The 13,871-nt window shown below is 39.4% G+C and overlaps 1 protein-coding gene across 4 annotated transcripts in view; it reads left to right on the plus strand.

The window, feature by feature from the left end:
- Nucleotides 1-3,038, plus strand: part of snx13 (sorting nexin 13) — a 125,705-nt gene extending 122,667 nt beyond the window's left edge. For all 4 annotated transcript variants that reach the window (XM_078421885.1, XM_078421899.1, XM_078421892.1 and 1 more), the window contains one exon: nucleotides 484-3,038. In XM_078421885.1, coding sequence (XP_078278011.1) covers nucleotides 484-731 — 248 coding nt within the window. In that variant the 3' untranslated portion in view covers nucleotides 732-3,038. The remainder of the gene's footprint in view (nucleotides 1-483) is intronic.
- The last annotated feature ends 10,833 nt before the right edge of the window (nucleotides 3,039-13,871 follow it).

A 13,871-nucleotide genomic window follows, 5' to 3' on the forward strand; every position in this document is an offset into this window, starting at 1 on the left:
GATTCACCTACTCTAGGCAAGATACTCTGCGTATCTACCCGATCTATTCTTCTCATGATTTTAGACACCTCTAAGATTGCGCCACATCCTCCTGCAATTTAAAAGTAATAGAGTTCCAGCCTACTCACGCTCCCTATTGCTCAGACCCTCTAGTCCTGGCAACATCCTTGTAATCCATGTGTGGGAAAGAACTGCAGATGCTGGTTTAAATTGAAGCAAAACACAAAATGCTGGAGTAACTCAGCGGGACAAGCAGCATCTCTGGAGAGAAGGAATGGGCGAATGGTTTCGGATCGAGACCCTTCTTCAGACCTTGTTATCCATCACTGATCAACCTTTCCTACTGCTCAGAGAGATACTTTTCCAATTTTAGATTGATTCTAACTTCATAGGAAGTGTGGAATCTTATGTACTAAATTGAATTCTAGTATTCTATTCTGTTATGATATTTCCTTGATTCTTTCTTCATTATTTTCCCCCCAGATGAGCTAAAACACATAATTGGAGCTGAAACCACACGCAAGGGCATTTTACGAGTCTTTGAGATGTTTCAACATAACCAGCTAAACAGAAGATTGGTTTATGTATTTCTAGAAGGCTTCCTTGAAACCCTTTTTCCACAGTATAAATTTTGTGAGCTCTTCATCAAATTGCATTCACGATCTCAGCGGATGCAAAGATATAAGCAGAAGTCTCAGTCAGCTCAAATTGCTTCCTCTCAGAAGAGGTGACGCTGCCAAGCATGAAAACTGTGCTCTGTGAACAGAATCTTAGGCACCTTCTCTAGTTCAGTCTCTGTTATGGCAATTTCCTGGGGCTCTCAAAGCTAAGTTCCAGTTACAATGCCATCTTTGTGCCAGCCTCCAGAGCCATGACTCAGTGGCTTACTTCGGAAGACATCGTTGTCTGCCGTGTTTGATTTCTAATGCACTTTTTTGCTCATAATACCCTGTGTATCATAAGTGGTTTATATTTATTACATGTTCATAGCTCATTGAGAAAATCTGTATTCATTTGTAATAGAAGAGCTGTGGATGCATGGTCCAACTGCTGCATCTTATAGCTGTCTTCTTGTATCTAGTTGGCATCAAAACCAATTATACATCTTTTAAATTGTCTTGTGGACAGTTAGTGGGAGTAGCAGCAATATTGCCTAAAGATAGAGCAAAGCACAATTATGATGATTTTGCATTGGAATAAAACTGGCGTGTATCCAGTTTGGAGATGATGAATTCTGCACAACTCGAAACACAACTGCACGATTGAGAGAAAGTGATGGTTAATGGAAATTGGTTTTTAAAAATAACATTAAAAGAGTATAAATGTGAAAGAACCTAAAGACCTGAGATAAACATTCCCACTGACAGGAATTGTACTTTGGGGTTTCGAGCGAAATGAAAACTTGCTCACTGGACTGAGAGAACCATAATTTTGGATTATCTTCCATCCCATTGCCTGCACTCCCCAAACAGCTGAATAGAGCAGTTTATTTTGTGTACATGTCTGTGCTTGATCCATTATTCCAGAAATTACTGAGCCGTGTATTTTCATACAACTGTAACGCCTCCAGACATGATTGTAGATTTTAATGTACAGAGATTTTAATGAACTTCAAAGTCGGAATGTTCAAGGTAACAAGTGAGTGCTCTGATTAGGATTGATCAGAATAATGTTGCCACTAACAAATGTAATTGAGATTAGCCTTAAATTTCCTGTTTAAAAAATAGTTTTCTCATTTTAATCTGACCAGACTTTTTCTGAATGCTGGTTTTCACTTGTGCCACAGAAATAAAGTGCCCATTTCTGCAATTGTCAGGAAGTTATGATCTGTAAGATGCATTATGCATATTACCAAAACTTAATTCTGACAGATATCTGCATTAAAACCTAATTTAAATCAACCCACCTACATACTTTATACTGAGATTTTAATTTTGTGCAATATTTTCTTTAGCATATGTGCATTTAAATAAATCGTATAATGAAAAATTTTAATGTTTTGAATCGTATGTTTAGCAGTCTTCTTAACCCAACAACTTGCATTGTGTTGTTGATGCATAAGTTTATTTAAGGACTTGTTTTAAAAGTCTTGGTTGTCACTCCTTGTGAGACTCACTTGTCACGGATGAAATGTCCTCATCCGAGCACGCTTGTAAACTACAGGGGGAACCTAAGAGCACATGGTAAATAGCTGTTAATGAATTTTGTGCATTTCATTGTACAGTGTCAACAGTGTGCCTAATTGTACTGTCAACCTTTTCTTATTTCTGTAATGAAAGAACAAATGTCAATCAGAATGTCTTGGTGGTTTTTAATAGACTGAAGAGGAACTCTGAATTTGTGAGTTTGCTTTATGCTATTAAAATGTTCAGTAGGACAGATAAAAGGTATCACACTAAATAAAAGTATTAACTGAAATATGTTTTTTGCTTGTGTTTTCATCCAATTCACTAATGCCTAGCTTCAGACTAATTGGTGCATAGTTATCATGTTTTATATTTATTTTTCTTTGTAACCTCCAGGGATGGCATTTAACAGATAATTGGAAAAGAGATCATGCAAGCATCACTGGCTTTGAGAAATTTATATTTTTTGTATATTTGCAGTTGGGTAAATGGAGTTTATTTTTGTTTAGAGAATAAGGAAGACCTCTAAGATAATCTTTTGAAGGGTCTATAACGCATGATTTTATACATTCACCAAACAATTCTGTAATTTGACAGAAGTTTTAATGTGGAAATTTTGTTTGAGTTATGGTTATCGACATTGGAGCTTGAGGCACTCTTATTTTTCCACTGTCCTGATTATTTGTTAGCAGATTGATAAACAATCAATGTTATATTTACTACTGCAACAGCTTGAAATAGACTTTGTCTACATGATAGGGATATCTAAATTATGGAAAAATGATTGCATATTTGCTTTTTGTTGTTCCTTAAATACTCTCGAATCCAGTAATGAAATTTCTGCAAGAATCTCTTTACAATACTAACTGACACAAATATGGGAGCTGTATAATTATTTAAAATCGCAATCTTCCTCCATCTTGAATGTACTGTTGTTTCACAAATAAAGAATTTGAATAAGCAGAGCAAAAGCTATGTAATTTTTGCAGGTGGAAAATCTTCCCTTTTCCTGACCATCTATAACGTTTTATATCTCTATCAGGTCACCCCCTCAGTTCTTTGCCCTAAGAAAAACCATCCAGCCTGTCTAGTCTCACCCCATAACCAAAGTCCTCCAATCCAGGCAACATCCTGATGAATCTTCTCTGCACTCTCTCCAGCTCACAGTATCCTTCCTTCAGTGTGGCAACCAGGACTGCACGCAATAGTCAAATTGTGATCTAACCAGTGTTTTGTGAAGTTAGACACAAAATGCTGGAGTAATTCTGGCTCAGGCAGCATTCCTGGAGAAAAAGAATAGGTGATGTTTCGGATCGGAACCCTTCTTCAGACTTGTGAAGTTGCAATGGTACGTTTCAACTTTTATATTCAATGGCCTGACCTATAAAAGCAAACATGGCATATGCTTCCTTCGCTTCCCTAGCTATTTGTGTTATCTACAGACAAACAAGGTAAGTATTTTAAAACCAATTAAAGCTTGAAGTAGCGAGAAATCTATATATTTATTACTAAAACTCATCTTGCATGTTTGTATACATATTTGTTGGTTTGTTCATGAGATACAGCCAAAACGGTACACAATAGCGCAGCAATTTTAAGCCCACCTTACTCGCCATTGTCCTGCGGTGTGCAAATAGCAAGTTTCATTCAAATTGGTGTTTTATTTTTTAAATTATTGACATTTTATAATTTTAAAAATCACTTTTCCACATACCCTGGCCGTTAGCCGTGCTCGACGTCACAATGGGACCCCCCCCCCCCAAGTGACGGGAGTGGCGGCCAATGAAGGGGGGGTGCCCAAGATGGCCACCGAGGGCAGGACCCGCGCGGGTGGCGGACAAATGGCTGAGTGGTGGACATGTGGTTGAGTGGTAGAATCTAAGGTAATTGTTGTGAAGTGAAAAATGGATTAGTGTAGGATTAGTATAACTGTTGCTTGATGTTGATATGGACTCAGTGGACAATAGGTCTGTTTATGACTCTGACTCTCTAGCATAAAACATAACTATTTGTCCTTTGAGTCTGCCCTGACTCTTTTGAAAACAATATAGTCAGTACTTCAAACTTTCTCTTATTTTCCTGTTATTTTTAAATTTCTCATTCATGTATTACTCGATCCCTCCCGAGTGACGGGAGTGGCGGCCAATGAGGGGGGGGTGGTGAGGAGAGCTCTCCTACTGCTGGCTACCCGGGACCGGGGTGAGTGGCTCCTCCCCTTTCCTCTCCCGCCCCTGGCCCCGGGGGAGTTTTGAGGGGGGATGGAGTGGGTGAGTGTCATCCATTGGGGGAGGGTTGCCGGGCCCGCAGGAGAGGTTTGCACGGAGGGTTTCCGGGCCCGCAGGAGAAATTTGGACCCAATGAGTCCACGCCCGGCTAATATTAACTAAAACCTGAGTGCACAAGTTGTAATAATGCTTAAAAAATGGATATGTGTTTGAGTGAAAAGTTGAACTGATCACAAAATGCAATTAAGTTGATTATTTACAGATCTGTACATAATTGCCAACCTATTATGTAAATCATTTTTATCATGAGGAAAACCCGAATGATGTTTACTCTCTTTAATAATGTGACTCTTGTAGATTACAAGATTGTAGATAAAGCATTTTCTCATTTGCATGTAAGATTTGATCATTAAAGTCTTGTTAAGGGATTGATTACAACTTGTACTCTTTCTATCCATAAACTATTACAATTTTGGTAAATGGTACAAGTTATTGATGTTTAATGAATAGTTAATTTTTTTTGTCTCCAACTGAGTTTAACTGTGACAGCTTTAAATGATGGAATGCAATTGGCAGTGAAATTTCATTACACGGGGCCTGATTGTAACTGAGGCATTTAACCCTCAAACATTGCATGTACAGTTCCCACAGAAACTCTTTCGGACTGAGACATTGCTGCCGCTGTTACATCAGCCCCTGACTACATTAGAAACAGCCATTTGTCTGAAATCAATCACTGTATTAATCTACCTTTTAATTAGATTAGAAGTCATATGGTGACATTTGCCACAAAATGTTTGTGGCAGTTTCTACCTTGATAAGACGTTGAAGAGAGGCCAAAGAGCCTGTTCCTGCGCAGTGGTGTTCTAAGTTGGATGCTGGGAAAGGGGAAATAATCATTCCAGGCAAAAGTATTAAGAGCTAGCAGTATACAGGGATATCATCTAAAGACCTTAATTTGGTCTATTTGAAGTTAAGGTAATTGTTCACTAGTGTGCTTTAAAATAAGCAAGGTTGTCCTAGATGATCATATCATATCATATCATATATATACAGCCGGAAACAGGCCTTTTCGGCCCACCAAGTCCATGCCGCCCAGCGATCCCCGTACATTAACACTATCCTACACCCACTAGGGACAATTTTTACATTTACCCAGCCAATTAACCTACATACCTGTACGTCTTTGGAGTACGTACGTACAGGTATTTGGATATTCCTGGTTGGTATTTTTCTCTTTATGACAATTTTCAGGACCCAAAATGCACTGGTATTATTGCTTATTGCTTGGTCAGATTTGTCTTCAACAGTTATTCGGTATGGTTTAGTCTAATGCCAAGTATTTTTTGCCCCTCTGCTAAGAATTCCTTTCAGAAATAGCTAAAATGCACATTGTGTGAAGCTACTGGCAAAGGCAGGTTTACAATATCTGTTGCATCTATCAAATGAGAATACTTCTGAGGTTCATGTGATCAGAGACTGTTTTCACTGTTTTACTGTGGCAGTACTTTTAGATCAACAAGCTCATAAATCATGTTCTACCACTTGGCCAATAAAACTTATTCATTCATTCATTCATTCATTCAAATTTGAAACTTAGTTTTGTTTGGCAGATCTGGGCAAATATGCTTTCATCTTTTTGAATTTTTAATTCTCCCTCCACCTCCAGTGCTGGAACCTCTACCACTTGGAAAGACAAAAGCAGCAATGACATCAGAATATTACCACCTGAAAGTTCCCTTCCATATTCATGCAATCCTGGCTTGAAAATACCTCACCATTTATTAAAATTTTGGAGCTTCATCCTCAACAACTCTGGGAGTGTATTCATGGCAGCAACACAGTGGCTAAAGAAGTTAGCTATTACTCAGTTCACGAGTAATTGTACTTCAGGATTATACTACTATAATTATACTACAGAAAGCACACCAACACCTCCACTTCCTCAGAAGGCTTGGGAAGTTCGGCATGTCCCCTACAACTCTCACCAAATTCTGCAGATGCACCATAGAAAGCATTTTATCAGGATGCATCAGTTTGGTTTGGGAACAGCTCCATCTAAGACCACAAGAAATTGCAGCTTCTTGTGGACGCAGAAACCAATCCCCCCTTCTATTGATGTGTAGGAAGTAGATTCTGAAGAAGGGTCTCGACCCGAAACGTCACCCATTCCTTCTCTCCTGAGATGCTACCTGACCCACTGAGTTACTCCAGCATTTTGTGTCCCCCTTCTAATGACTCCATTTATACCTAATGCTGCCTCGGCAAGGCCAGCAGCATAATCAAGGGTGAGTCGCACCCTATTCAATTTCCCCTCTTCCCATCAGGCAAAAGTTTTAGATATGTGAAAACGCACACCCCCAGATTCAGAGACAGTTTCTTCCTAGCTGTTATCAGACAATTGAATCATCCTACCACAACCACAGATCAGTGATGAACTACAACCTACCTCATTGGTGACCTTCAAAGTATCCTTGATCGGATTTTGCTGTCTTTACCTTGCACTGCCTCACACCTTACCTTGCTGTCTTTACCTTGCACCTTATTCCCTTACCATGTATTTACACTGTAAATAGCTCGATTGTAATCATATATTGTCTTTTTGCTGACTGGATTGCACGCAATAAAAGCTTGTCCCCTGTACCTCGGTACACGTGACAATAAACTAAACTGAACTGAACTACTTCAGCATTGAATATTAGCTTTGCTCAAATTCCACGAATGAATAAAACTATAATTGCATGTGCAAACTTTCAATGTAAAAAAAAAAGCAGTCATTCAGATGGTAATGATATAAAAGTTGATCTTCAAAGTCACTTCTGTTGTTGTCCATTTTGCATGAAATTAAATGTTTTCCCCAAGTTTTAATATATTATCTTTAGACAACTCAGAATAAGTATCAGATGTCAGGAATTTTTACTGGTACAGCAATTTGTTTCTAATTGTGAACGTGATTGACAATTTGACAAAGGCAATTGGTTATGGCTGTATATACAATAGCTAGTAAACTAAGAATTGGAAAAAACATCTGGTGATACTAGTCCCTAATATGTTAAGATGCGATTTTGTGGCCAAATATGAAGGGATGGGGATAGTCACCAACATCTAAAATATTTCTCAAATCAATTTCCTGACTGGTTTCATCTGTTACTTTCAGTAAGGCATGATTTTTAGAGCACGGCGAAAGCCAGGCTGGTCAGCAAATTGCATTGCAGACTACTTAAACATTGTAAAGAAGTAAAAACGGAAATATAATTCACATTTTAATCATTGTACAGAAAGCAAAGTATAGATTATGTAAAACCTGAAGTACCATTTAATAAAAATAATTGTGATTTAAAATTTTCTGAGGGATGTAAGTGGCATCTTTAAAGATAATTTGCTAAGATTAGGAAATGATTCAGTGATTTAAACCCAGTAAAAAGTTAGTTATTCCTGATCAAAAAGGGTGGCAGGGTGGCGCAGCGGTAGAGGTGTTGCTTTACAGCCCTTGTCGCACCATAGACCCGGGTTCGATCCTGACTGCAGGTGCTGTCAGTAAGGAGTTTGTACGTTCTTCCCATGTCCTGCGTGGGTTCTCTCCGAGATCTTCGGTTTCCTCCCACACTCCAAAGACGTACAAGTATGTAGGTAAATTGGCTTGATATAAATGTAAAAATTGTCCCTGGTGTGTGTAGGATAGTGTTAATATGCTGGGATCACTGGTCGGCGCAGTCTCGGCCGAACGGCCTGTTCCCGCGCAGTATCTCTAAATTTTTATTTAAAATCTAAATACGTTTAATATTTAATTTATTTTTAAGTGTAGTTAAAATATATATAAAACCAATTATTCTACATTAATTACTTTTCAAAGATTGCAAAAATATACTCTCAAAAAGGGTAGGGCAATATTTTCACTTCAGGATTTCCTTATCTGCATATGTGTAAATGCCTAAAGCTGGTGTTATTTTAAAGCAACAATAGAAACAATGGTGATTTTGTCACTTATCTATAACAGTGAATGCTCAACCTTTTAAGTTGCTATCATATGGTTTCAATAATTAAATGCTTCAGATTGGGTGTGAAGTGTGAAACCTAAAGATGTAATGAAGTCAGCCAACCTGCAATTGTAAAATGACTAATATGTTTTTCCGGTGACGTGCGGTAAGATGAGAGGGTAGACACTTCCCACAGTCCATACTAACGTTTTTGGACTACCATACTATTATGGTATGGTGTAGGAAGGAACCGCAGATGCTGGTTCACATTGCAGATTGACACGAAATGCTGGAGTAACTCAGCGGGACAGGCAGCATCTCTGGATCGGAGGAATGGGAAACGTTTCGGGTTGAGACCCTTCTTCGGATTGAGAGTTCTATCATGTGTACTATATGTACTAATAGTACGGTACTACCATACTATTATGTTAAAATAACAGCTTTTATTTTGATGTTAAAATGAATATTTACATTTGCAACATTTACATAGTTTTATTGCTGTTCATAATCTTCCACCTTCACTGCCTCTTACCCCCACATCCCCTGAACCTCAACATCCTCTAGGATCTACATATACTGCAAATCATTACTTTTTTTTCTTCAGGTTATCACCTTCAGTTAATCATCGAAAAGGAAGTAGTTTCCCCACCACCCTCCACCCCACCTCTCCAGGAGAGAGATTGACAATTTGATTGAATGGTGCCAGAGGAACAAATCTTACTCAACATTAACAAGACCAAGGAGCTGATTATAGATTTTAGGAGGGGAAAGCCAAGGATCCATACGAATCTGTTTTCATCCACAGGACGGTGGTGGAGAGATTGAACAGATTTAAGTTTCTGGACGTGCATATTTATGAAGATCTTTCTTGGGCCCAGCACATTGTTGCAATCAATACAAATGCTCAGCAACGCCTCTATTGGATTTAAAGTTGAGGAAATATGGTATGTTCATGAATACCCTATTGTACTTTTACATGTGTATGATAGAGCATGCTGACTCTTTGCACCATAGCCTTGTTCAATTTTGGAGGAGATCAGTAGTACACTTTTAAACATGAACACTGTTCTCTCTGTATTCTAATGCTCTTGTATTATGATTGTCTTGGTTGGGAGTCACGTGAAATGTCTGCTTTGCAATGTAATGTCAACGTCTCGAATATTCAGCCTGCTAGCTGCAAATTCAACATTTTCAACAAATGTTCTTTGCAATTCAGACAACAACATTTAGCATATAATGTCACAATGTATTTATCAAATGTTACCTATTAGTATTTGTGAAATCCAAACCAGCATGTAGAAAGCAAGATGGGTTAGAGAAGGCCCTCACTAATGTGGCAACGCTTGAAAGAAGTAGCAGTAAAGTTGTTCCATGGATGGGTTGGTTTATTTGTGAAGCAGAACACTTAGAACTACAGTATTATGTTAGGGCTTCAAGCTGGTAGAAAATGAATTTTCCAGCTATTTAGTGAAAATAAAAGTTGTGTATTATGCATAAGTCATGGAAACAGGCCCCTCAGCCCAACTTATGTCTGTTGACCAAGGTGCCTTCATAGGCTAGACCTATTTGCCTGCATTTGACCCACATCCCTCCAAACCGTGCCATTCCAGGACTCTGTTCAAACATATTTTAAATGTTGTAATTGTACCCAGCTCTCCCACCTTCTCTGACAGCTTGTTCCATTTATTAACCACCATCTGTGTGTAAAAACTTGCTCCTCAGATCCCCTTTGTCTATCCCCTCTCAATTTAAACCTATTTCCTGTAGTTTTAGACATTGCTACCCTGGTTTAAAGTTTGAGACACTCTATTCTATCTATGTCCCTTATAATTTTCTAAACTCTAAGTTTACCTGCATACAACCAGCAAGCTAATCCGGTCCCATCACATAAATGCGGCAATCAAGAAAGCACATCAACGTATGGCATCTCAGAAGATTTGGTGTATCCAAGAACATTCCAAGTTCTGTAGATGCGACATAGGAAATATTTTGACAGGATGCATCTCAGCCTGGTATGTCCTGATCCTGCAGAGAGTGGTGAACACAGCCCAGTCCATCACATGCTTGTCACTTCCTTCCACCTACATGGTGGTCAGAATGGCAGGCAGTAGCGAATGGAGTGCCGCAAGGCTCGGTGTTGGGGCCGCAACTATTCACCATATATATTAATGATTTGGAGGAAGGAATTAGAAGTAACACTAGCAAGTTTGCAGTTGACACAAAGCTGGGTGGCAGTGTGAACTGCGAAGAGAATGTTAGGAGGTTTCAGGGTAACCTGGACAGGTTGAGTGAGTGAGCAGATGCATGGCAGATGCAGTATGATGTAGATAAATGTGAGGTTATCGACTTTGGTGGCAAAAACAAGGAGGCAGATTATTATCTCAATGGTGTCAGGTTAGGTGACAGGGAAGTGCAGCAAGACCTGGGTGTCCTTGTACACCAGTCACTGAAAGTTGGCGTACAGCAGGCAGTGAAGAAAGCTAATGGCATGCTGGCCTTCATAACAAGAGGATTTCAGTATAGGAGTAAAGAGGTTCTTCTGCAGTTGTATAGGCCCTGGTAAGACCACATCTGGAGTATTGTGTACAGTTTTGGTCTCCTAATTTGTGGAAGGACATCCTTGTAATTGAGGCAGTGCAGCGTAGGTTCACAAGATTGATCCATGGGATGGCGAGACTGTCATATGGGGAAAGATTGGAAAGACTAGGCTTGTCTTCACTGGAGTTTAGAAGGATTAGAGGGGATCTTATAGAGACATATAAATTTATAAAAGGACTGGACAAGCTAGATGCAGGAAAAATGTTCCCAATGTTGGGGGAAGTCCAGAACCAGGGGCCACAGTCCTAGAATAAAAGGGAGGCCATTTAAAACTGAGGTGAGAAGGGACTTTTTCACCCAGAGAGTTGTGAATTTGTGGAATTCTCTGCCACAGAGGGCAGTGGAGGCCAAATCACTGGATGGATTTAAGAGAGAGTTAGATAGAGCTCTCGGGGCTAGTGGAGTCAAGGGATATGGGGAGAAGGCAGGCACAGGTTACTGATTGTGGATGATCAGCCATGATTACAATGAATGGTGGTGCTGGCTCGAAGGGCCGAATGGCCTCTTCCTGCACCTATTTTCTATGTTTCTATGGTGCATCAGGAAGCTGGCAGTATTGTCAAGGATATTGCCAACCTAGACATTCCCTTTTCTTTTTTCTACCTTCTGGCAGAAGGGACTGGAGCTTGACAAGAGCATTTTCTTCACCACTGCTATTAGACTCCTGAACAGATCACCTCTTTCACACTGCCTTCCTGGAAATGCTACCACATACCCTTGCTCTTAACTTTACCTCTTTCCATAATTCTATTATTATACTTTAATTTCTTTTTTGCTTTACTTTAATTTGCACCTCAAATTTTGCACCATTCTGCTGTATTATGTTTATTGTTGTATCTTTCATCATCATATACTATTTTACTCTATGAACTTCATGCGATCAAGGAATTTCAATGTACCCTTGCGTATATGGCAAACTAGTCTGAATCTGAATCTGTACTGCGAGCCGTTCTGGAGTAGGATGGATAAAGTGGAAAATTGCAAGGAATCAAATTATGGGGAAGTCCTTGGTCTGAGCCATAACACCTGCCATGCAGAACAGGGCAGTAACTCTGTGACAATCCAATTGTATAAAGCAAATTAAAATGTATTTCAATCCTGCAAATCACAATTTTAGCATTAATTTCAACTTGCAAGCCTAATTCTATTTCCATTATTATATTTGATATCTTTAGTGAAATAAGTTATGTTTTTTAAAGCTTATTTGGAGTGTTCTTCTCTGCAGACCACTAACTTGATGACTGATTCTTGAATATAAGATATATAAAATGATATGACAAATGTGATCCAAGCCCATTCAGCAGATTCTGGTGACTTTACTTTCCCAAAACAGCACAGTGGCAAATCTGACAGAGTGGCTCATGACACCTGTTATCTCCATCAATGGATTGTTTTTCTTCCCACAGCATTTTACACCTCTTAATTTAATTTGTGACTGGCCCCTACACCCCCCCCCCCCCCCCCCCCCCCAGCTGTCCAGAGAATGATCATTCCAGCTGGTGTTATCAGGAGCTTAAGGGGGCTTAGAGCCAGAGCCAAGAGAATTACCAGTTCTACACAGAACACTAAATGTTCAGCACTTTTAATGCTTTATCTCTGTGCATTATTGAAACTCAATCTTTAAGATCTAAAGTTAAATAAACACATTTAAAATGCAATGAACCAATTCCCATCCTGAAATTTTGCCTTTCTTTATCAGTCCTTAGAATCACCACAGTAGAAATTGCAGACCACGATGATTAAAAATGCTCTATCTTTTTTCCGAGAATATCAAGTAGAAAACGTATCATGTCATTTTCTATATTTCTCTGACTTTATCCTTAGAAAAAGCTAACCAGTAAGAAAATACAAAGATATATTCAAATGAAATATCTAAATCATTAAGCCCATTCCCTATCAGAAAAATCATGTTCAGGTTGTCCCTTGTATCACCTAGTTCTTGAATAAAGCTTTACGTGAGGTACCAGAGGGATACAACAGTACATGGAATTACGCACATTATAAGTCAGTCTTATTTTAAAATCAGCAAGCTGCAGAAAATGTCGGGTATTCTTTCCCTAAAACAAATGCAAGTATAATTGATCAATTCTTCTCCGTTGACAATCAGAACAAATTACTGATGTATTATTATATGACCTTCCCATACAACATACATTGATCAAGAAAATATTTGTGAATGTTGCCAGATCTATGGGATTTGCATCATATTCTGTCTTGCCATTCATTAATAGCATTGTGCCTTCAAAATGAACACCAACAATTATTTTTAAAACCTAAAGTTTATATTTATATTAGAACAGTTTGGCAACAAGCAATAATGACTTATTCTGACTGTCCAACATGCAGTTTTTAAAAAGCTTTCTAAATCCAACTTTCGTATGTCAACTACAACAATCAAAAGTGGCAATTGGTGAGGTAAGTCTCTAATTGGGGGTTATCAAGTTGGGATAGTGGGCAGGGAGGTCCTGTCACAGCACATTCCCTTCGGACATGTTTGTTGGTCTGTACTTGACCACAAGGACAGAAGTCGGTGTGTGCAGTGCCCCATCTTTTCATGTTGGCTGCGAAGCGACCAGCACCAGTTCGTAGCCTGTTCAGTTGAACCCAGGCCTTCCTGCGGAGGTTGTTGCCTGGAGGGTGTGGTGACCAGGTCTCAAAGTATGGCTGGAGTCCTTCTGGGGCAGCTAGTGCTACATTGCTCACTGCATCCAGACTCTCCATGTATGGGCGCAGAGGCTTCCGTGAGCGCAATCGGCATGGGGCCTCCTTCTCATAAAGGATGTCATGCAGAAGGTGGTCAGGCTGAGCAGCTTTCTGACGCAGTCGTCCACAGATGTTATTAGGACGGGCTTGGGGTGGTTAAATCCCAGAAAGAAATGGTAAATGAGTCAGTGGGGTGCAGCGGATGCAGCCTGAGATGATCCTCATCGCTTCATGTAGGGGCA

Source organism: Rhinoraja longicauda, chromosome 2, assembly GCF_053455715.1.
Source record: "Rhinoraja longicauda isolate Sanriku21f chromosome 2, sRhiLon1.1, whole genome shotgun sequence".
Lineage (NCBI taxonomy): Eukaryota > Metazoa > Chordata > Chondrichthyes > Rajiformes > Arhynchobatidae > Rhinoraja > Rhinoraja longicauda.